Genomic DNA, 22,764 nt, shown 5'->3' with positions numbered 1-22,764 from the left:
TGATCTCTCAGGCTAATGTTCATAAACAGACACCTGTGCTTGTGAAACCTTTGGAGTCTTGCCAGGTGCAGATTTGGACGATTCTTTGTATGATGTTGTTCAGTGCTTTAATGGAGCCATATATGTTTTTTTTTTAAGTTTATATTCTGCATAGAGTGGAAGCTGCTGTGTGACCACATGTCTCTTGGGGGAGTCTTTTCCCTTCATTTAGGCTTAAAGTCATTGCGGATTTTAGGCAGAGTGAAAGAAAGGAGGTGGTGGGGTTAAGAGGGGGACTTAATCCGCAAAGACTAGACTAACCCGTACGGACCCGAGTCCCCCCCTTGTGCGTGACTGTGATTGGTTTGGGTGTTGCCAGTCGGTGGTATTTGATGTAGAGATTATTGAGAAAAATGTGGATTTGCCTTAAAAGTCAACATCTGTGTAATTTATTAGAGCCCCCAGATGTCCCCATTCCCTCCACAAGCACAATCCCCTTCAATCCAAAGACACCCCCCACCCCTCTACCCATCTAAATAACCTCTGGCTGATCTTTCTGTCTGGAAATGTGCGTGCTAGAGCATAAATATATATATAAATAAATATATGGAGTTTGCAGGTCTGTCTGTGTTTTTGTAATCTGATTCCTTTAATCTGTTGTTGTAAAGAACCCCCCCCCCTTCATATTTAGAAACATTTAGACATAGATTCAGACAGATCCATCAGCAAGCATTTGGGATGGATATGATAGGCTTTATAAAAATCGTTTTTAGCTTTTCTAATGCAGGAGAGGGGCAGGATGACTCAGGAAGATCAATAAAAAGTTAGCAAATTCTTAAAGTGTGGTTTTTAAAAGGGAAATGTAGATGGTGATCAAACCTCATTTTGTGTAGCTTCAAGCAGAAAACATGGAAGTTCTGCCTTTCATAGCCACACCTCATTATGTAAGCTCTGTAAAATGTTACAGATGACATGTGTTTTTGATGAAAAGAAAGAAATGATGACAGTTTTAATATGGACCCCATGCTTGATGGGAAGGTCATGTTAGGATTTAAAACCATTTATTGGGGATTCATGCCTGAGTATCATATTTTACAGCATTTTTTTTTTTTTAGAGTCCTGCTTTGGGCTTAACTAGATTCCTATCCAGAATCGGGCTTTGACTAGGCCTTCATGTATGTAATGACATCAAGACATAAATCTAATGATCTGCTAAGGATGATTGCTTTGTTCCCTTATCTGTTTTTAAACTTCTTTAGATGAGGACATTTTTTTTGTTTTGTTTGTTTGTTTAAACTGAAAACTTTTTGCCTACTTCAAGCTGTCAGACAGGTTCTATAGCAGCGGTTTATTGAAATATATTGTTCAAATGTCTGTGAGTAATCAGGCTATTAAAGCTGAACTTAAATATTAAGTTTATGATCTGAAAGCTTTTTTTCTATTATCTTTTGAAGCAGATGTTTTTCTGAGTCCCATGATTTGTCTTCCTCTAAAAATAAAGCTTTAGATCCTTATAGAAATTCTTTAACATTGCAAAAAAATCAATGAAATCTGTAAGGCCCAGTCGGTTCGAAAGATTTTCTGCGTTTTGACCCAATATACTAGAGTTTTATCTTTACTTCACAATTAGGCTTACAGTGATCAATAAGCTTGGATTTCCTACATTAATTTTCTATATTTAAATGTCTTCAGAGGGCAACTGAAAGCAGTACTAACAGCGAACATATACCACAATTTTAGAACCATTGCTCAGGCATTTTTATATTGAAAGAGATCAAATTCAAATTTCAGTAAATGGACATATTCAACAAATCACACTCAAAAGGGATGTTTAGCCATTTTGAGTATTCTTCAAGTCTTGTTGGTCGGACCCTTTGACGTCCCCCATGGGCCACGGCTGAGTCTTCCGTGACTGCTAATCCACCAGACGTGCTGCACAAGCCCCCTGTTAGCCTGTCCTAAGCCCCCCCAAAGAGCCTTAAGTGGTTGAAGCTCAGTTCTCGTCGGGGGGTCCTGTAATGACTGGGATTTGCTTCTTCTAATTGTGATTTAACAGTGAGCTTTATGTAAACGTGGCTTATAAATCGCGCCTGCGTCCTTGAGTGATTTTCATGTGCAAAAGGTTGATTGGCGAGTGTGCCAACCGATATGAAATCGGCATAAATAAAAGAAGCAGCTCTCCAATCTTCAACTCTTTAGTTTCTGTCAGAAAAAAGGGAGCATTAACTGTAATAACAGGTCAGATTCAGACACAAAACAAGGGATTCACAGCATACATATAACTGTTCCTTATGTAAACAGACGCTACAACGAGAGAATAAAAGCACATTCATGAATCAGCCTCTAGAATCCCACTCAGAATCAGCCTTTATGCATTTGTGATTCCTTTTCACAGATTTCCCGCATGCCAACACAATCTCAGTTTAACGCTCATGTGACTTGTTAAATCAAAGTCACACGGCTCACATATGCACCTCATTACTTGATGAGATGCTAACTCACCCGGGAATTGCATTTCTCAAAAACGCACTCATACTGTAAGATACATGCATGCAACCTTTTTTTTTTTACTCTTTTTATTTTGCTTTCCAACACAGACACCTGAGTGTGTCCACACTAATTAACATGAAAAACACACACTGTCATCTGTCAGCGTCTGTGAGGGAAGGTCCCAGCAGCCTCTGGTGCTAAACAAGCTTTGTGTTGTTGAAAAGTGTCGTGAGGTTGTGCTAAATTTGTCACACGCATCAAGTAACCCTGAGCAAGGAAATAGGGGGGGAATAAAAAGAAAAAACAGCCCACACAGCATTTCAGCCTGTTCATCCCATCACAATATGATGCAAAGCCACAGAACAAACAAACATACAAGGCTTTGTTTGCACGCTCATACATAATGCAACATTCATAATTAAATTTGCATTGGCATACAGGTGCAGTTAGTGACAGTTATAAACATCTGCAGCAAGGCTTGACCAAAGGTTTTCAGTTAAACCTTCATCCACACTGATTACAATTCCTCTCTGTGTTTTTACTTTATGGAGTCGCAATAGGGAATTTGATGTGGACAAACTGGCTACATATCAGCCTGAACACATCATACCAGCTGTTAGGCATGGTAGTGGGATCATCATGCTAAGGGAAGGTGCAAAGGACTGGAGACTCATGAAGTGGTTTAACTTTCAGTAGTAGCTACACTGGAAATGTTTTGAGCTTTTCAGGTTTCATAAATTAATTGTGCAAATGATCATTATTATTCTTATATTTCACTGCTATGTGCTGGTATGGGTAGCTTAAAACATAATATCCATATCAATCCATTTTTGTTAACGCTTATCCTTAGCGAGGCCAATTAACCTAACAGTCATGTTTTTGGACTGTGGAAGGAAGCTGGAGTACCTGGAGAGAACCCACACATACTCAGGGAGAAAATGCAAACTGCATGTAGAAAGACCTCAGGCTGGGAATCGAACCCCGAACCTTTTTGCTGCAAGGCAGCAGTGCTACTCACTATACAATGGAGCAACCCATAATATCCATATTCCCTGCACAAAATGTATTATTAATGTATTATTTTTAAAACGTGTGTGTTTGTTTTAAAATTCAGGTAAAAGCTGCTGGACAATCCTACCTTTTATTTAAGAGTCAAGGAAACTCTAGTAAATGCTATAAAAATGGGTCAGAATGAGCTCTATTTATTTCCTTTTCTCCTAAAAATGGCAATTCCAGAAGGGCTGTATGGGTAAAATATCAGGTTATAACTCCCTTAACCATGTGCACAAAGCTTTGTAAAGGAAAACTAACAGAATTCTGCACACAGCATCTCACTGGTAAGGCACGGCAGTGGCAGAATTATACTGTGGGAATTCTGTCACAAAAATTCAGGACAAAGTTTGCATGCCCACATGTAAAATATATATATATATTTTCTCAGAAACATTTTGTACTTATGCTTATTTTTGTTACTTCATGGGGTGAAATTGGGTTGCGTTCAGCTTAGCCTGGTTTCACAATGACATCCATCCTCCGGCATCTTTGGAAAAGGAAAAACAGAGTGGGCGTGAGTGGTGTAGTGGCAAGCATGTCTAAGTAAGGAAGTAAAACAGGAGTGGAAATCATGCTGAAGGACTAATGTTTTGTCCTGAACTTCTCATACCTCTCCCTGGATCTATCAGCTTAAAGGAAAACACATCAATATGCAGAAAACAAAACAACTTACTGAATCGGGGGAAGCAGACATCCAAATATCCCTTAATTCTAAAAAGAAATCTGTTTTCCTTTGCATTAGGTGGTTAATTCTGGAAAACAGACACACCTTTCTCTGTGACCTCCTTCTCAGAAGAACATGTCTGACCCCCACTTACTGCTGCCGCCATGACTGTGTGTGCGTAATGGGGGTTCGTCGTTATAATTTCATGACCCTCCACGCAATGAGACACAACACGACAGCATCAATTATTCAGCCCACCTCGGTGGCGAGTCACGTGAGGGGCGGAGAACCTGGAGACACGGGGTTGTTGTCTGGCAGATTACAGAGGTGGAGCGGACCAACTAAAAACTGATAGATGTTGCACTGATGGATGTTTTTACTAGCAGCAGCCACATATCTAGCTGCACCTTTCATTCCTTTGCAGTCAAAAGGCATTCATGCTATCAACGGGCTAGTCAATGAGCAACCATCTGCTTCCTGATGCCATTAACCTTTAACCTTAGAGATGGGTCAGGAGTCAAATGATCGACCTCTCAGGTATCCTGACAATAAAGGGGAAGAAGCAAATTGGATACGGGAGGCTGGGAGGGGACGCAATCCTCAGTGGTTCTTTGGTTTTTAACACGTTAAATGACACGGTGAGAATGTGGGAACATTTTTCTTTATTTATAAGTTATTACTTAAACCACAGACGCTGTTTTGATCACTTTTAGACTAATGAACGTTGACAATTTAGTTTCTAATATGTTCTTTAGTTCGCCTACTTCATGTTGTTAAGCAGGTTCTTCTCATGTGTCATCAATCGCATTAAAACAAAAATATTAAAATTGTTTTTTTCACCTTTATAGAATAAAACATGAGCTAAAACTGCATTTTCTTTTTAGCCAGGATATCTTTGTCTTATGTTAAAATCTGTTTGATGATATGAAATATAAAAGGGAAAACTATATCTAACCTGACAAAAACTTCTGCTGTGTTTAAGCTTTGATTAATAAAACAAAAAGACAGGCCTCTTTAGAGCTGAACTCTAGTGAGCAACCTGTTCTTTTTGCGAAGAAGAGAGGCTTTGGACACATTCCCAGCTTTATTTCAAAAAGGAAAACAAAGGAAAGAACAGCCAGCTGCGCTCTGTTATGGCCTCTTGGTGCCTTTGCTTTTTTTTTCTTGACATTATTATTTTAGACCTAACTTTCTTTCTTTAAATCATTGTTTGAATGTAAGTCTACATAGACCAGCATAGGGTGCTGCTCTCAAGCCGTTGAGTTAGGCTGTTTTCCCTGTAATTCACTTTAAAATGGAGGAAATACCACAAAATTTGGGTTGTAATTCCTCATAAGGAGATAAATGCTTGGATGGAACATTTCCTGTCTCTAAACGATGAATCTGTTCGTTGTTCCTCCTGAACGCAGCTCCCTGCCTCCTGTTCCACATTCCTCAACACCCCCCCCAACTTATATACCCTGCCCTCCATTCAACCTTTTCTTTTTAACGCACCCCCTCCTCTTCATATGCTTTCAGCCAGTCTTCCGAGGGCTTCTAAACCTCCCTGTAGTCATATTCAGTTTTCTCATCCTCTCTGGGATATCTGGGAGCGGGAGAGACAGTGGGCAGTTGATCTTTCATCACACTCCCGTCTCTTTGTGAGCGTGCGTAGAAGTTTACATAACCCCCATAAGAGCCCGCATCGGGTGCTGTGCTTCTTAGTTAAACACAGCAGCTGCCTATCCCTTCCATCCAGCAGCAGATGCAGCAGTGATAGCCCTCTTATCTGTTCAAACACTCATGCTGCTTTGTATTACCAGTGTCAGCTGCACTTGATTAAATCAGGCTATGCCCAAAATCAAATAAAACTGCTTGAGTAGGATTTCGAAGAGGCATTGCCTAGACGGCATAAGAGTAGGAATTTTCTGACCTTTTGTTTCTAGTAGGTGAGGGAATTTTGTTTATATGACATTTGTCTAAACTTTTCCAGGGTTTTTGCTTTCACAATAAAACCACACACTTTTAAACGTTTTAGCTTAATAAATCTTAGAAACATGGCATGCATATCTATTTAGGGGGGTGGTGGCCTAGTAGAGGTTCTAGGTTCAAGTCCCACTCATTCCCACAAACTGCCACTCTGTGTGTCTGAGCAAGACCCTAAACCCCAGACTGCTCCCTGTGTGCCACACAATGGCAGCCGACGTCTCCCCAAGGGGAGGGGTTAAATGCAGAGAGTGAATTTCCCCATTGTGAGACAAAAATAGGGAATTACATTTATTTATCTCCATTTATTGGAAAAATAATAATTAAAGAAAAAAATATATATATATGAGAAAACTTGTTGTGGGACACGGTGGTGGCAGTTTCATGCTGTGGGAATCCTTCTCCCAAAGGGCTAGTTATACTTCTGCAGCAGTGTGTCGCAGTGAGGTTGTCGCAGGTATGACGCAGATGCTTTTGATTTATGCCCAATATTGAAGCGTGGTCTGCGCTATGTTAATCCACGCCACAACACAAGAGGAACAATCGTGAACAAGCTGTGGGTCTAGATACGGCCTAAGCGGTGAGGAAGTAGAAAAAAACGGAAGGGGCATGTTTGTGCGACAACGGAGGGACATTAGGGCGAAAAAAAAGCGGGGATCCAGACCTCACTCTTCTAGCAGGTCCGTCTTCATGATTCGTTTTCCACAATGGCAGTCATACAAACAGAATAAGCCGGTAAGGTTACAAACAGGAAATATGTATGGTGTAGAGCGGATGTAGATTTGACCAATCAGAGGCCTCCTGTCTGCAGCACTGTCTGTGGTCACCTAGAATTTGGGAGAGATGCACTAGAGTGTCTGCAGAAGGAGCGGAGGCATATCTGCATTAACTGCAACACATGCAGACGACCTGGTCTCTGAGTATAAATCAGCCTTCAGCAGGGACAGGCAAATGAACACCATTCCGTATAATTTCGTAAGTAATTGCTGTAGGTCGTTCTCAAAAAGCATCATTGAGGTGTGAAACAAAAAACTGAAAATTATTTTGAAAAAATATTTACCTAATACTTAAAACATTTAGATCAGGGGTGTCAAACCGGTTCCAGAAAGGGCAGTGTGGCTGCATTCATCTCATCAAGTCCTCATGTTCAGATTGCACTCAGTTAATGAGATGAATGGAGTCTGGTGTGCCATTGCTTGGTTGGAAAGAAAACCCGCAGCCACACGGCCCTTTCTGGAACCACTTTCTCTTAGCCTTTTATATTGTATGTTTTCTTATGTTTTTTAACTGTGTTGTAAGGCACTTTGTGGCATTGTTCTATGAAAGGTATTATATAATAAAGCTTACTTACTATATGAGGGCTGAACTGTCTGCATGGACTTCATGTGACTGTCTGCAGTAGCATGTAGGGGCCCTTAGATCCCATAATGGTATTGTTACACCTCTGTTAGAACAAGTTTAGGTCTAAACTCAATGTCTCAGCTTGACATACACAAAACTAGGTCCCCAAAGGTGCTGAAAAACTTAGATCTATGCTTATAGAAGCATTTATCTAAATAAACCCACATTTCTAAATCTGAGGGAAAGGTAAAAGACACAATTAAACCATATTGGTTGAGAATGGGATACTTTTGCCAGTAAAATGTACTTAAATTGTTTTTTTTTTTAGCCTTGAAAGTCTGTTTACCCTTGATCGTGTTGTTCTTAGATTAAAGTAAAAGAAAAATCATGTAGGAAGCTTTTTTTAAAGGATGATGGCTTTAATCTTTAATTCAGCCGCTTGTAGCAGTTGTCTCTCTCGTCTCTTTCTTATTGTGCATCCAGGCTGTGAAGACGCGTGTTTTGATGCTATATTAACAGCAGCGCAGCTATCAGCCGCCTCGGTCAACCACAGACAGATAGAGAGTGGATGACAGTTTGCAGTCAGTCAGTGGGTTAAAAGGCACTTCCTCAGCTTATCTGAGTGTGGAGGGTGTTTGTGTGGGTTCCTGTGGTTTTCCTGTGCGGTTTCAGTTAGTAGTCGCCAACAAAAGGAAGAAGCCAGGAAGGAGGAGGTGTGAACAGACGTCAACAGTGCCGGTCTGAAAGGAAAGAGTTGGAGAAATTAATGAGATGATAAAAAGGTAATTAAAGGGGGAAAAAAAGGGGGGAAGTTATTATATAAATATGAGCTGGGAGGTTATGATGTCCAACATGGCAGTCCATCCCAGGTTGAGTTTCCACCCAAAACAGGAAGAAACACGACCACCCTGGTTACATCTTCCCTCTGACCTGGCTGCCTGAACCCAGCGACAAATAGACGGAAGGAAAGCTGAGTGTTCGTGCTTTTAGGTAGACGCCTTAGGAAGTGAGTTTCACTGACATCCTGCCCACCTGGAGACACCGTCTGCGTTCGGTCATGTCAGGTCACGTCTCCCACAGGTTTCCCGCGGCCACCATCATGTTGAGTTGGCAGCCTCTGCATGCATGTGAGCATGGAGGTAAAAAAAATATTAAACGGGCTTTCCCAGCCTCCCAGCGCTGAACCCCTGACCTGGGAACACATCGACAGCTGGGACGCCGACACCGGATCTGTGTTTGGGTTGTCTCTGCTTTGTCCGGCCTGCTGCTGTGCGTGTGAAGCCAAGCGAAACCGCGCACGGCGGGAGAGTGTTGAGCCAGTATGTGTGCGTCTACCGTCTCCCCTCTGACGCTGTGCTTTGTCCTCGTTTTTTTGTTTATTTTTTTCCACAGATCTTCCACGCTAACACAGACCCGGCTGAGGTGGTCCTGAACCGCATCCCGCAGCCACTTTTGGCCCGCTTCGTTCGGATCCGGCCCCAGACCTGGAAGAATGGGATTGCACTTAGATTTGAGCTCTACGGATGCCAGATCACAGGTTAATTCCCTCAATTGATTGAGTGTTTTACATTCAAAGCATGGTGATGAATGGAAATATTTTCATGCATACAATTTTTTTCCAATTCTGCTCTAAAGTGTTAGAGGTTTTAATGTTGCTGAGTAACAAACTCTGCACACAGGAGCCGCTGCAGTCATAATTAACTGAATATAAGCACTATGTGAACACTGGGCTAAATTATAAAACTGATTTTTTTTTACTCCCTTTTACCATTTAATGGTTTTTTAGTTAGAACTGTCTACACATGATGCAAATTTGATTAAAAATTGTTTAAAAATAGGATATAAAGTGAGCATTTAGTGTGCTTTATAGTCCCAAGGCGATCCTTTAAATATAGCAAGCCTTAGGCTAATTAAGAAGAAAGGGTTCTCTGTTTTTCTATTTTTTTTCTTTTGGAGGAACCACTAAGTGTCATTTTAATTTTCTGATGCTCCTCCACTTCTCCATGCTCTCTTTCTGTTTCCATCTGCTCGAACATGTCCTCCCCCCCCATCCCTTCTCCCTCTTGTAAAAAAAAAAAAAAAGTCTCTTATGGTTAAAAAACTCTTTTTGAAACTTCCTCTTCGCTCCGTGAGCTCCTGCAGATCGGGAAACGAGTGCTGCTCAATCATTCATGGCTCTCTGTTCGCTCTTACATCAGAAACCGTGATTCAGTTCAGCCTCAACAGCTGCTGCTGAGGCAGCTATTAGCTCCTACAGCAAAGACACAACCTGGTGCTTAAAGATGACTTCTAAACATAGCCGGTGACCTCGAAGGCACGTGCTCCTTTCCGGAAACGTACGCAAACACGCGCTTATATCCGCCCCTCCTGTGCTTTTTATCCATTATTTACATGGCCCTGCATCTGCAGTGACATAACACTATGAAAGTTTGATTTGTGTTCCCTTAAACCGTCAGCACAACTAACATCTCCCCGAGCTCCCCTTCCTCCCACCCGTTCTTTCTCTCCCTCTGTGTCTTTGTTCCTCTTCTTCAGGCTCTTGCTACCTCTCAGAAGACCCTCCATGCTTATCTGCCACCACAGCTCTCCTCCCTTCCCTCTCCTGCTGTTTTTCCTCTACAGACGTCTCATCTCTACATTTAGTGCTCCCTCGAAGCCTTTTTTTCCCCACTTCCCATCCTCCAAGCATCATAAATACCTCTACCTATACTGAATTCCTCCTCGTGTTGCCAGTTACTTCCAATTCCATATGGGATTAAGAGTCTCATTTTGTCGTGTTTGACACAGAGCTTTGTGAGTGCTGTATAGTGACAGTAACAATGCATGACCAACATGAAAAGATGCTTAAATGTCATTGTGAGAATTGGGATGTATGAACGCAAAGCGGCGATGGAGTTAGCATGTGCTTTTATCTCACTAATAGGATTCGATGAACATTAAGCAGGACGACTAGAATCTCTGCTTCTCCTGCTTCCTTCAGTCTGAATCTTAGAGCTTAGCGGCCAGAAGTGCAAACCTGCGGCAGAACTCAACCGCTCCCTTGTGGGAATATATGCAGCAGCGATTTAAGTCGTTGCTGAAACGTCTCCATCGATCGTCTGGAACCGAAGTAATCTCTTACCTCCTCTTCTTTCCACTCCAGACACTCGGTGCTCGGACCTGCAGGGCTTGATGTCCGGCCTGCTTCCTGATGCCCAGATCTCGGTGTCGTCCAGCAGGGAAGTGGTGTGGAATCCCAGCTCGGCCCGGCTTGTTGCAAGTCGCTCTGGCTGGTTCCCTGCACCTACGCAGCCGCTGGCTGGAGAGGAGTGGCTCCAGGTACCTGATGGTGTTAAGTCCTAGTGTCTATGCATTTGGATTGATGACGTATTTAAGATGTTTTCCATTGGTGCCTTTAAATTCTTGCATCAATAATCAATTATTAAGGCAGCAAAATATCACAAATATATCAAAAAGTTCAAATATGCAATATTCCAGGAATGTCCAAAGTGTCTTTTTTGGACCATCTGCAGCCAAAGAACTGATTTTCTTTGGCCTGTTCACCAAATGTTCATAACGCTAAAAATGGACAAACAATCCTAAAATAACCTTCAAGGAAAAATTCGATCTACCATTCTTTACATATCCATCTCCTAATGAAAAATCTGACCAATTTGTTAAATTAAAATATTGCAAGCTCATATTTTATGGTGCAAAACCCATATCCAGAAGCTTTACTCCAATTTTCTGTCTAGGTCCTTTCAAAATATCAAAAATAAAGGCCACTAGACCCTAAAAACTGCTGAAGATATACTTTTTCTTGACCCTTAAATACTTTTGACAACATTATTAGTCCAAGGAACAAGATGTTAGGACACTCCTACAACAAAGGACGTCCTACTAAAATAATGTCGGCTTATATATTTCAAGCATTATATTCTGCATCATTCATTCAAATGTAATATTTTACCAGTTGGACAGAGTTTCACAACAGCAGATGGCCACACTGGACAAAAAATGACATTGCCTCAAATGCTAAAGGTCACATACTGTAGTGATGGGAACACAGATGACACAAGCAGACGTGAAAATGAGTTAGCAGAACATGCCAAACAATTGCACACCATCATAAAAACAATTCTTATTACTAAACATGGTTGTGGAAGAACATATTTTTTAATGATTGCAGAAGACCTAAAAGCCTTTAAGTTGATAAACATCTAAACATGGGGAATTTTTCTATGAATGCTGACTCAATGTCAATCATCTAGGTGGACCTCGGTGTTCCCAAGACGGTCCGTGGAGTTATAACCCAGGGAGCGCGGGGAGGAGACCCAGGTAGTGGACCTGCCACAGACAACCGGGCCTTCGTCAGGAAGTACAAAGTAGCACACAGCCTGAATGCAAAAGATTGGAACTTCATCATGGACTTCAGGACCAGCCAACCTAAGGTGGGTGGAGAAGGGGAGCTAATGGAAAATTACCTTCTGATGGTTCCTATGCGTGTGAGTTCAGTGTTATATATTTTTGCGCAGATATTTGAGGGGAACACACAATACGACACCCCAGAACTTCGTCATTTCGAGGAGACAGTGGCGCAGTACATCAGGCTGTATCCGGAGAGGTGGTCCCCTGGAGGGATTGGGATGAGAGTGGAGATCATAGGATGCGACCTTCCAGGTAGGACGTCTTTCTTCTTCTGCTTGTGAGACTGCAGATCCGGCAGAATTTGAATAATTTTCCACCCTGCACTGACTTGAATGATCTAAGCATAGGCAAGGCTGAATGCATATTAGATATGCATGAGAGTCATTAGAGGCGGCCTGAGGTGAGAAGAGACAGAAGATTTACTGGGAAACAGTAAGGAGGCGATAATACTGTGAAACGCTCCGATTTTTTTAACCATTCCACTTGAAGGAGTCGAGTTCCTTTTCGCTGAGTTTCTGCACGCCAAACGCTCAACAGGGATCTGAACAAGGTTTGGTTTACAGGAATTTATCTCCAGCAAGTGAGAGCGCCGGTTTGTTCACTTTCCAGCATGGTCTGTTGGCCAGATGTGATCTTTGTGCTCCGTCGGAGACAAACACACTCTCGCTGACATACACACTAACACGGTTACCGTTTACCACTCCCTCTGCTGCGCCTGAACAGGGCAGCTCCACACGCACAGAGCCGGACACATATTTACCAAACAATCCGCAGAGCAATGAGCGGGTCCATATGCGTTGACTGGAATTAAAGGTGCTTTTCATCAGGGGCATTTAGGCTTGTTTGTATCTTTTGCATCTCCTTTAAAACCTGTTTGGACAGAGAAAACTTATAACCATGCACAGGCATGTGATTATTTTTCTACAACCGTTTTTTGCAATAATTCTAAGGTATCTTGCAAAAGACTTTCCAGTCTTCAATGCTGAAGTTTATGTGACAGACTGCTGGTGTGCACGCAAACAAAACATGTGTCTGAACTCGATACGGTGGTGGCAGCATCATGTTTTGGGGATGCATTCCTTCTACAGGGACGGCGATACTTGACGTAGATGAACGATGGTATGGAGGTATCAATGGGGCAGTCTTAGGTGAAAAAGCGAGGTTAGCAGATGCTCTCTGTCCATTCTGACAAAGATTTGGCATTTTGCAAAAAAAAAAGGGTTTCAGACTCAAAGATGCTCTAAAAAAACATAATAAATGCAAATACATGCAGAACTATCAGTTTTGTATTTTTAAAGCTGTGTTCTTTTTTTTTTAAAGATAATTTGTGCAACTTTGTGTTGTTTTATAACCTAGAATCCCAAATACGCCGTTCCCTCCATAAGTCTTGCAAAACACAGGAAACAATATGTTTTACATTAACTGCTGACTGACGAGTGAAAGAAAATAAAAAAAATGAAACAAAAACCCCCACCAGGCAGGCAGGAGCAAATTAGATCAACAAACAGGAACCAGAAAGTTGGAAGACAAAATGAGTTGAACAGAGGTTTACATTCAGGAGAGGGACTAAAGGCTTTGGTTAAATGTGGCATGCAAAACTTATGTTAACAATATTATAACTCAGCTGGGATAACGGAGTGCTGCTGACATCCTGTGACTCATTCATTTCGCCTTCAGCTCACACCACTCGCTGACGTCTGAAACAAACGTACTTCTCCCTCCATCCAGACCATGTTTTAACATATCATCCAGCCACTGCAGTCAGGCTGGATGAGTTCCCTCTCCCTCCTCTGTGCACATGGTTATAGTCCTTTCCTTTCCCAGCCTGAGGCCCGGTGCGTGGGTCTGTAAATGTTTTTCTTCTTTTTTGGTTACCATGCCTTGCCTGTTTTCCTCTCCTTCCCATCCTTCTCCTGTTACTCATCATCCATTGTACCTTTTTTCCATGCCCCTGCACTGCTGCCTCAGACACCGAGCTTTTTTTGTTTGTTTTTAGCTTGCATACTCCTTGAATCAAATATGTGTAACCTCAGGAATGCGAATACGTAGGTAGAAAATCAGCATTTTTTAGGAGACCTCACACATCCATGACCACACCTATAATTTAAAACTTGTCGCGTCTTAGCTTCAATATGGGCCTCTGCTTCCTTTTTAAATCCCACTTAATGCAGCAAAGCTCAAAAAGCTATACCTCTCTCCTTTAATTGGTGTTTATATCATTACTGAAGAACGATTCCCAAAACAATGCGCCATTTTAGAAAGTGCATTGAAACTAAAGGAAGAGTTCTGCTTCTTTGTCTGCATTTTACATCTAAGAATAAAACCAAAAATCACTTTACTGACATGCAAGACAAATTTAGAAATAAAAAAACAGTAAAGCATTTTAAGAAAAGATAATATGACAGTATTTATGTCTATTTCTCTATGTATAAATGGAACCTTTAGAGAAAACATTTTAGGGGAACATTTGCCATACAGGAGTGGTACGATCTTTCTAGGAGGAGCCTTGTGTCACATTTTTTTACTTTTTTTTTATTCTACACAGATATATCCGTATTTCATGGTGGCTAGATGTCGTATGGGGAGATATTTATTTAATAAATTCCATATCGGCCTGATGAAAAATGAGAAACATGGAAACAGAAGCTTGTTTCTAAGAAACACGATTTCTAGACTTGCTAACTTTCCATCCATCCATCCATCCATCCATCCATCCATCCATCCATCCATCCATCCATCCATCCATCCATCCATCCATCCATCCATCCATCCATCCATCCATCCATCCATCCTTTTATCTTATTTCATTTTACAAAGATTAAAGTTGACCCTTTTTTCCAGTTGGAGTCAGAAACTGTTTTCTTCTTTCAAATGGAGAACACTTTAGGGATCCAATGGTTTATAGGGAGTAGTAGGTTAAGTGACAGAAACATAGCTGCACTGTAGCAAAATGTGTGGTGATGAGCCAGTAAAGCTCGCCCCTACTTCTTTTTCTCATTTGGTTCCTCTGGGATAGGACTGTGTACCCATCTATCAGAGTGTGACTGTGCCAGGGACAGATTTACAGAAAGGCTTTCTACATAATTAAGATTTTTTTTTCCTCCTCTTCTGACATATTGCTGAGTCATATTCATTGAGAGTGAGCTATGTCTTTCAGTGCAGGACTGCATGCTCTTTGTGTGTGTGTGTGTATGTGTGAGAAAGAAAAGGTTCAGGTGTAAAAACTGGAGAAAACCGAGGAGGCATGTGTGCATGACTCTGCATTATCCATGTCAGCTTCTCCCCTGAGTCCAGCTTCAAGAGTTTGGAGCCTCATCCTGCAGAATGATGATGACTTGCGTCACCACCTGCAGCTCAAAACACGTTATGTCAGCCAGCGCTCTGCCGCAGAGGGATTTTTCCCGCATTATTAGGTCTCTCAGCTGCACTGCACTCGGACACATTGAGCACAGTGCTGGAGGCGAGGGAGGCAGGTCACATACGTTATCACACATTCTGTCTTTCTCCATGTGCACGAATGCACAAGTCATTCCCGTTGGGCTGGACGCTGCTGTCACAGCCCAGAAAGGTCAGCCCATTTACGCCGTGACAGGGCCTGACCTTTGAAAGCACCGAGTTCTTGGGAATCTTAATGGACTCTATCGAGTGTCTGCATGTGCGTTTCTTAGCGTTCAGTTGTGCACACAGGTAACACAGGTGTTGGCTCTTGGTTTATTTTAACATCCTGTCCTGAGAATTTAACTCAAAGGTCAGAGTGGAATAAAAAGGGAAAGCAAACATCGATGGAAGCGGGAGACGGAAAGACGCTAACTTGCAAGAGAGTTGCTTTTCCTTGCCTTTACCTTCCCAGCAGCGATAAGCGTCTCATTAGGTGGAAAATGACTGGCATAAAGGACATGACATTAACGCTGGGTTAATGTCAGAAGCCGTCGCCAGCTGGGACCGACCCCTTTCATGTCTGCCATTTGTCCAGCTGGGGCAGCGCCCCACTCATCTCCAAACCGATCGGTTGTCTATCACATTGTGTTTGCTTTCCATAGCTTTTAAATGGTAGTCACAAGGAGAGATGAAAGATTCCCAGCAGGAAGCTGGAGTAGTGGCACTAACAGGCGTTTCGGCTTGGTAAATCAGTGCAACTCCGTTCTCTCTCACATGTTTGGTGTGCCTGTTTTCCCTTTGAAACCCGTCTCACATGAGCTCATCAGGAATCCAGGCCTCAAAGTTTTTTGGATCATCTTAAGTGAGACAAAGCAGGGAAAGCTGACAAAGGAGTATAAAATGGAACAAGCTCAAGAATCCACTTTGACGTCGATGTCAAAAGATGTTTCTGGTTGAGCGACAGCAATGCAGAAAAACAGTTTGAATATGTTTCTAATTGTTTCATGCTGCAGACATTGGAGGAAGAAAAAGCGCTTACACAGTTTGTTCACTTGATAAATGTGATGCTTTTGTTGAGACCTGACCCCAAAACTTCTGTGTAATCACACCAAGGCTGACCCATCTGCTCCTAATAACACTCCCACTTCACATTCCGGCTGCAGCCTGCTGCACATGTGTGTCGTTGTGCACATTTTTTTGTTTTTTAATATATAAACTGTGGCGTTTTTATGCCTTGAAGGTTTAAAAACCCACTACCCTCATTTAAAAGCATAGGAAGACATGGAAACTGAAAATAATTCAGGCCATACTTTGGTATGTTTGGTCACTACCTATAGTAATGTGAATATTTGTGGATTAATAACCCTTTTGTAGATTTTTTTAAGGAATTTTAACAGCAGACAAAGATAATCTGAGTAACAGTTCATAATTTTATTGATTCAAGAACATTAAATCTAATTAAACCATCCTTGACCTACATAATAAACTGTGTTTTAGTTTCATTTTAATAGCGATAAGCTAGTGCGATTGCTTTAGGGCTTCTGTATTTGTCACATAGGGAAAGGATGGTTTGGAGAGACGTTTTATTTTAACAAATGAAATCACCTTATTTGATCAAGATATATTTTTCCAACATATTTGACCTACATTTAGAGGAGATAGCAAAAATTTTAACTCCTTCCGGCCAATAAGAAGCGCCTGCCTGCTCTCATTCTACTAGGCTATGTCTGAATGTCCACCCTAATCACTATATAGGGCACTATGTAGTGATTATAATATTTTAAATGAGTGTCCGAACATCTAGTGAATAAAAAGGAGTGGACTCAAAATTTCCCACGATGCACCTTGAAAAGTAGTGATCATCTGTCCGGTCGATTAATGGTCAGTTAACTGAGTTTAATATAAAGTCCACTATATATTCCCTGCTCTATATAGTGATTGAGGGATTTAGGTGTTAGGGCGGACGTTTGGACACAGCCCTAGTGTTTGCCAGCCAGTCGAAGCTCAGCTAGTGCTAATGCATCATTTAACTTACCAGTTTTTCTTACCAGCAAAAAAGCGGGAAGCTTCACATGCCTTCTAAGCCCCTTTACTCGTGGAGGTTGGCACAATCACTCAATAGCTGCACCAGTCCTTTCCCTTCGTTTTGCTTCTATTTAAAGAAGCCAATTCTGAGATCTGTCATGAAGCTACCAGGATCTGCAAAAACCTGAGTTCTGTCTAACTTCACTTCAACCTACAGTTCCTATTGGTGCAGAATCCTTTCGTAATGATGTTAGCATCATAACCAGATCTAAATATTTATTAGGGCTGCAAAGATTGTTCTCCTAATTGGTTAATGTCAAATATTTTTTCAATTAGTAATTGGATAGCAAAAGGAAATTTTTCAGGAATTAAACCAATTGAAACTAAAACTTTTCCTCTTGAGGAATTCTGGATAGAGCATATTGACAGATGTTTATTAATTTTTTTACAATTTTGATGCAATCACTGCTCTAAGTAGGGCGTTCTGTTCTCTAAAGGTATGTTTTTGAGTCTCTATACTCCATTTAATGATTAATTGATTATTAGTTGTGGTTATTTCAATCATCGATTAATCCGATTAAGTGTTTCAGCCCTAATATTTATACATTTTGGACCAATCAAAATATATATAACAACAATTTTAGTACTTTTTCAGTCAAATAAACCTGTCTTTTTTTTCATAACTCTAGGCATTCTGTACACAATTCACGTTAGAGTAGGTGCCCCACATTACTTTAGCTCTCCTTCTCTCTCTGCTCGTTTAATGCCTGGTTCCTGCAAAAAAAAAAGCCCTTTTAAAAGAAGCAACCCACACATTTCAAAGACAGGACATGTTCCACAAAATCCGCTTCATATCCTCAGATTTAGACCCACATGTTTTCCAATGCACCAGCATGCATGACAAACAGGGAAGCAGTGAAACAGCAGGTTTACATTCACTCTCTCTGCCCACCCTTTGTCCATGTGCATGGAAGTTGGAGACTTGAACAAACATCTAAAGACAGTGGAATGTCGAAATGAGCATCTGTTTATAAATGTGTGTGCTACAGCCATGCTGACTCGGCTCAGTTTGTGATCATCCCATCCAAGGTCGAGGGGAGTCGGTCCATCCGTCAGCTATACTGTCAGACGTGTGTGTCTGTGAGTGTACGCACATTTAGGCCAGTGTGTGTCTTAGACAGATTCTGACGCCTGAACTCGCAGACAAAACATGACAGGGGCCCTCTCGGGTGTTTTAGAGGCTTTCTGTTCCTTCATGCTTCTGGCAGGAGACAAAAGCGGGAGTCTTTTGCCGTTAAAGCAGATGCTGAAATTGCTGTTTAGAGCTGCTTTACAGCACATATTTACAGCCCTTTAAACTTAAACAGAGGTTCAAGTTTTAATTGCTGCTGTCTGTAAACATGGGTTGAGTTTGGTGATTAATATATATCCTGTAGATTCTGTAGACTGAATAAAACATCTAGAAAACTCTGATCAGCTTCATAAAGAACATATACAAAAATGCTGCCATTATTTAAAATGCTTAGTGAAAGTAAAATGTTCAGTTATATGATGCTGCTGCAGTAAGAATGAACAGACCCAAAGTCTCAAAAGTTAAAGCAAGTACTTGTAAAGGAGTTTTATATTTGTTAAACAGAAAAAAGAAAGAAATTCTCACATTTAAAACAATAATCCATCATGTTAAGCAAATCTTTTTTATTGAAGTTGTTTTCTGTCTGACAAAATCAGGCAAAAAAACAGGATTTTACAAACTTGACCCCAATGTTTGAAGGTATAAAATGCAGAGTGATGCGTAGTTATTAGGGTTTTTATAGCGATAAGTAGGTGCCATCATTTTGACTTCTACGTTCGAAGAAAGCAGTTCTGCCGAGGGGTATGATTTCTGTTCTTAACCATCCTGATCCCGGTTTTTCTTCTGTGTTTCCCTGCAGAAATAAGCACTCCAGTAGACACCGTAACACCGACTTTACCTCCCAGTCCAGAAACCACCACAGTCCCCATCACCACTTCAGGTAACAGCCTCCCATTTAGGATTACTGGTCCTTTTAATAAGGGCTTAATTTCATGATAATAAATGCATATCCTATTGCTGATCTGACTCTAATATTTTTGTTTTCCTTCCTCACGGTTCCAGCAACAGCCACTTCTCCCTCCTCTATTGGCGTCTGTGATTTTGACCACGGTCTGTGCGGATGGACACACGACCCCAGCGCCCCGCTGTTCTGGTCGCTGCACAGACATGGTGAGTTTCCCTAGATTTCAAATAAAAGGTTTAAGTACACACATCCAAAACAATGCATTAAATATATAATATATGTTACAGAACCTGGAAATGCAGAATTACACTCAGTTTCTCTGCTACCTAGTTGATTAGTTGGGCTTTTTCCCCTCAGTAACCACACATGCAACTCGTACAAAGTACAAACTGCTGTTAACATCATGACCTGTTACGGTTCATCGCCAGAATGTAATTATAGGCAGCCAGCTTTTTATCTCTTGAAATTGAGGCATAGGTTTATGAGCCTTGTTTCAGCAAGCTGACTGGCAGTCCACACCATCATCTGAAAGGGACAATAATGGCTTAAGATGTAGGGGTTCATCCTGTCGCCAATGGTTTGCTGGTTTCAACCTCTGCTTGATCTGACTCTGTCGTTTTGTCGTTGGGTGAAACACTTCAGTTGCCGTACTTAGGGCCCTGTCACACCATGGCGATTTAGACAACGTGTGCCTGATGTCCCAGAGTTTTATAAAACACTGGCATACGCTGAACTTTCTATGTATTTTTTACATTTTGGGCGTATACATGGTGTATTCATAAAGAGTCCAGTGCGAATATACGTCGACAGCCTAACTTATGCATAACGTATGGCAGCATAATGGCAATGAAATGTAACAAGCCAGTGGGGGTCCTGAGGGGCCCGGTCTGCATAAAAAGATGTCTTTGATCGCGATATTAACCTAGCTGCTGTTTATCCCCACCCATATAAAAAAGAATAAAGAAAAAGAAAAAGAAAGAAGGTTTGCAGTCGCAGCAGACTCAGCGTCACGTCTGCTAGGTAGTTTGTTGGTCGTGGGTGTCGGCGTGAACGCAGGGGGGGGTCCATCACACTCACCTTCATGCTCACCCTATGATGGGGATGCAGTGTGGAGGAGAACTGACGGTTTCCTCCTCTGATCCCCCTTTTATACCAAAACGCTGCCAATATCCCATTAAAACAGTAGCTGTAAGTTAGAAACACGTTCAGGAGTCGTCTGGAACACGGCAAATATGTTGATATGCGTTGAAGATAAGTTCTTGATAAGTTATGCATAAGTTACGTATAGGTTTTGGATAAGCTAGACGCCACAACATATGAGTAACTTGCACTTAAAATATGTAAAAGATCACCTAACTTCCTATAATTTATGGGAATTATGTATGCATGGCATACTCTGGTATACGTCAAGACGTACTTGCTGTATGTAGACGTGAGCCAGCATGTTTTAGTGTACTTTAGCGTGCATCAGCATGCTCAAAACTTATACAAAACGCCCCCAATAACTTATCCAACATATCTCAGCATTTTTGCCAGATTTTTCGCACAATCAGGCATATAATGGCATATGATGATAAATCGTCAAGGTGTGGCAGGGGCTGCAGCTACGATGCAACTTGCCAAAATCAGCAGGTGAATGTGTGATTGAATCAATGTAGCGCGAGGCACTTTGGGGTCCTTGGACTTGATAAAGCTCTATATAAGTTTATTAGCAATTTAGCATATAATACTGGCAAAGATTTAAAGTGGCTTTCATCCCCGCTTACAAGTGAAAATGACTTCAGATTGTTAATATGATGAAAATGCTATGACTTTGACTTCCAGATACAATTAAGAGAGTCCTAGAAAAATGTCTTGGGATGCCATCATTTGTACTCAGATGAAAATATTGTGTATGCATGACTTAATTGATATCCATTTAGGAGAAAGGCCATGGGTTTTTTTTTTATGTGTGAAGGAAGAAATTTATAGGCAACTCCAAACAAAATTATGTTAAATTGTTTCAACTTATGATTCAAGGTTTTGGAATAGGGGAACTGAGAGGAAAACTTTAAGCTTGGGATTTTAATATTGCTACCAAATGAGTAGTGAAAAGTCAATATATATAAAAAAAAAACAGTAATGTTCCATCTTGTAATTCACCTCCCTAAATTGCTGAATAACTGAATATTCCTGCCAAGACTCCCAGCCTGAGTACAATCAGTAAACATTTCACCTCTAAAATTCATTGTGGTATTTGATGATTCTCTACATCAGCTGAGAGCTTTTTATGCATGTAACTGCAGGGAGGATTTTATTTGTGTGGAGAAAATTGCACCAGCGCAAATGCATTAAGTTTATCAACTTCTGTGGGTCCAGACAAAGCGCTGTTCTCCACAATTAAATGGAGTCATTCTCCCACTGCGTCTTCATTCAGTCGCTTTTTTCAATTTGATTAAAATAATTTTCTTAAATTGAAACCAGTCTAATTTGGCGGAAACATTGTCTGCCAGCCCTGCTGCTCACCAAGGGTGTTAAAATGAAAATGAACCGAGGCAATCAAGAGGAAACACACACTGCGGCTGTTTCAGGCATCTACATACATCCTCCTATGACAAACAGGCTTATTTAGTTTTAAAAAGCTTAGCGGGAAGAGAAGAAGTCCAAAGAAGCGTAGATATTCCCAAACGTTAGGTTAGATTCCCATCTCATGATGCTGTGGAGAAATCCATCTATTTAGACACTTCCTACTAAAATGAGTTTCTGCTTTATGCATAAGGCAGGATCAAAACTACAGCATCAGAATAAAATACAAATCTAGAAGAGCATGCTTTCATAAACCCTCTTGCATCTCAGAAAAGTACACAAGGATCGGCCAGGATGAGAGGCTCCCTCAAGGTACCCCAAGTGTTTTTTTCTTTTTCTTTGCTCAAATCTATACGTTTCCCAACAGTATTTCTTAATTTGCCTCCATTAACTGCTTTAACTTATGTTTTTATTTCTCCCATGTCCCTTTGTAATCGTACAACTATTCTAGCAGAGGTGGGTAGAGTACTCAAAAAATGTTTACGAGTAAAAGTAACACTACTTTTCATATTTTTACTGAGGTATTTGTTTAAAAAAGTACTCAAGTACTGAGTAAATGATCATAATATCTGTTATTTGAAATTATTTAATAATGGTATTTAAAAGACTATAATAAGATAATAAGAACCAACAAATGATGTCATTAAATATAAGGATTACAGAAACAAGCCTGTACGTTTTCCAGTGAAGTTACTCACAGTGGATACAGAAGCCAAACATCTTACTTTAGTAAAATTAGCAACATTTTAAAGTAAAATTAAATACTTTAAAATGTTGTCCATATAATCTGTTAAACTTCCTGCATAATTATAATAAAGCAATTAATATGCACGAAACAAGCGGAACACTTCTCCACTTGTG

At 41.0% G+C, this 22,764-nt stretch overlaps 1 protein-coding gene across 2 annotated transcripts in view; it reads left to right on the top strand.

The window, feature by feature from the left end:
* nrp2a (neuropilin 2a) overlaps nt 1-22,764 on the top strand; it is a 74,344-nt gene that overhangs the window by 36,644 nt on the left and 14,936 nt on the right. For both annotated transcript variants that reach the window (XM_038280464.1, XM_038280538.1), the window contains exons 8-13: nt 8,885-9,029; nt 10,635-10,810; nt 11,743-11,922; nt 12,007-12,151; nt 19,234-19,314; nt 19,437-19,544. In XM_038280464.1, coding sequence (XP_038136392.1) covers nt 8,885-9,029; nt 10,635-10,810; nt 11,743-11,922; nt 12,007-12,151; nt 19,234-19,314; nt 19,437-19,544 — 835 coding nt within the window. The remainder of the gene's footprint in view (nt 1-8,884; nt 9,030-10,634; nt 10,811-11,742; nt 11,923-12,006; nt 12,152-19,233; nt 19,315-19,436; nt 19,545-22,764) is intronic.

Source organism: Cyprinodon tularosa, unplaced genomic scaffold (genome assembly GCF_016077235.1).
Source record: "Cyprinodon tularosa strain WSP-4 unplaced genomic scaffold, ASM1607723v1 ctg1, whole genome shotgun sequence".
In the NCBI taxonomy this organism is placed as follows: Eukaryota; Metazoa; Chordata; class Actinopteri; order Cyprinodontiformes; family Cyprinodontidae; genus Cyprinodon; species Cyprinodon tularosa.
Note: the sequence above shows the minus strand (reverse complement) of the source record. Positions and strands in the feature narration are given on the sequence as shown.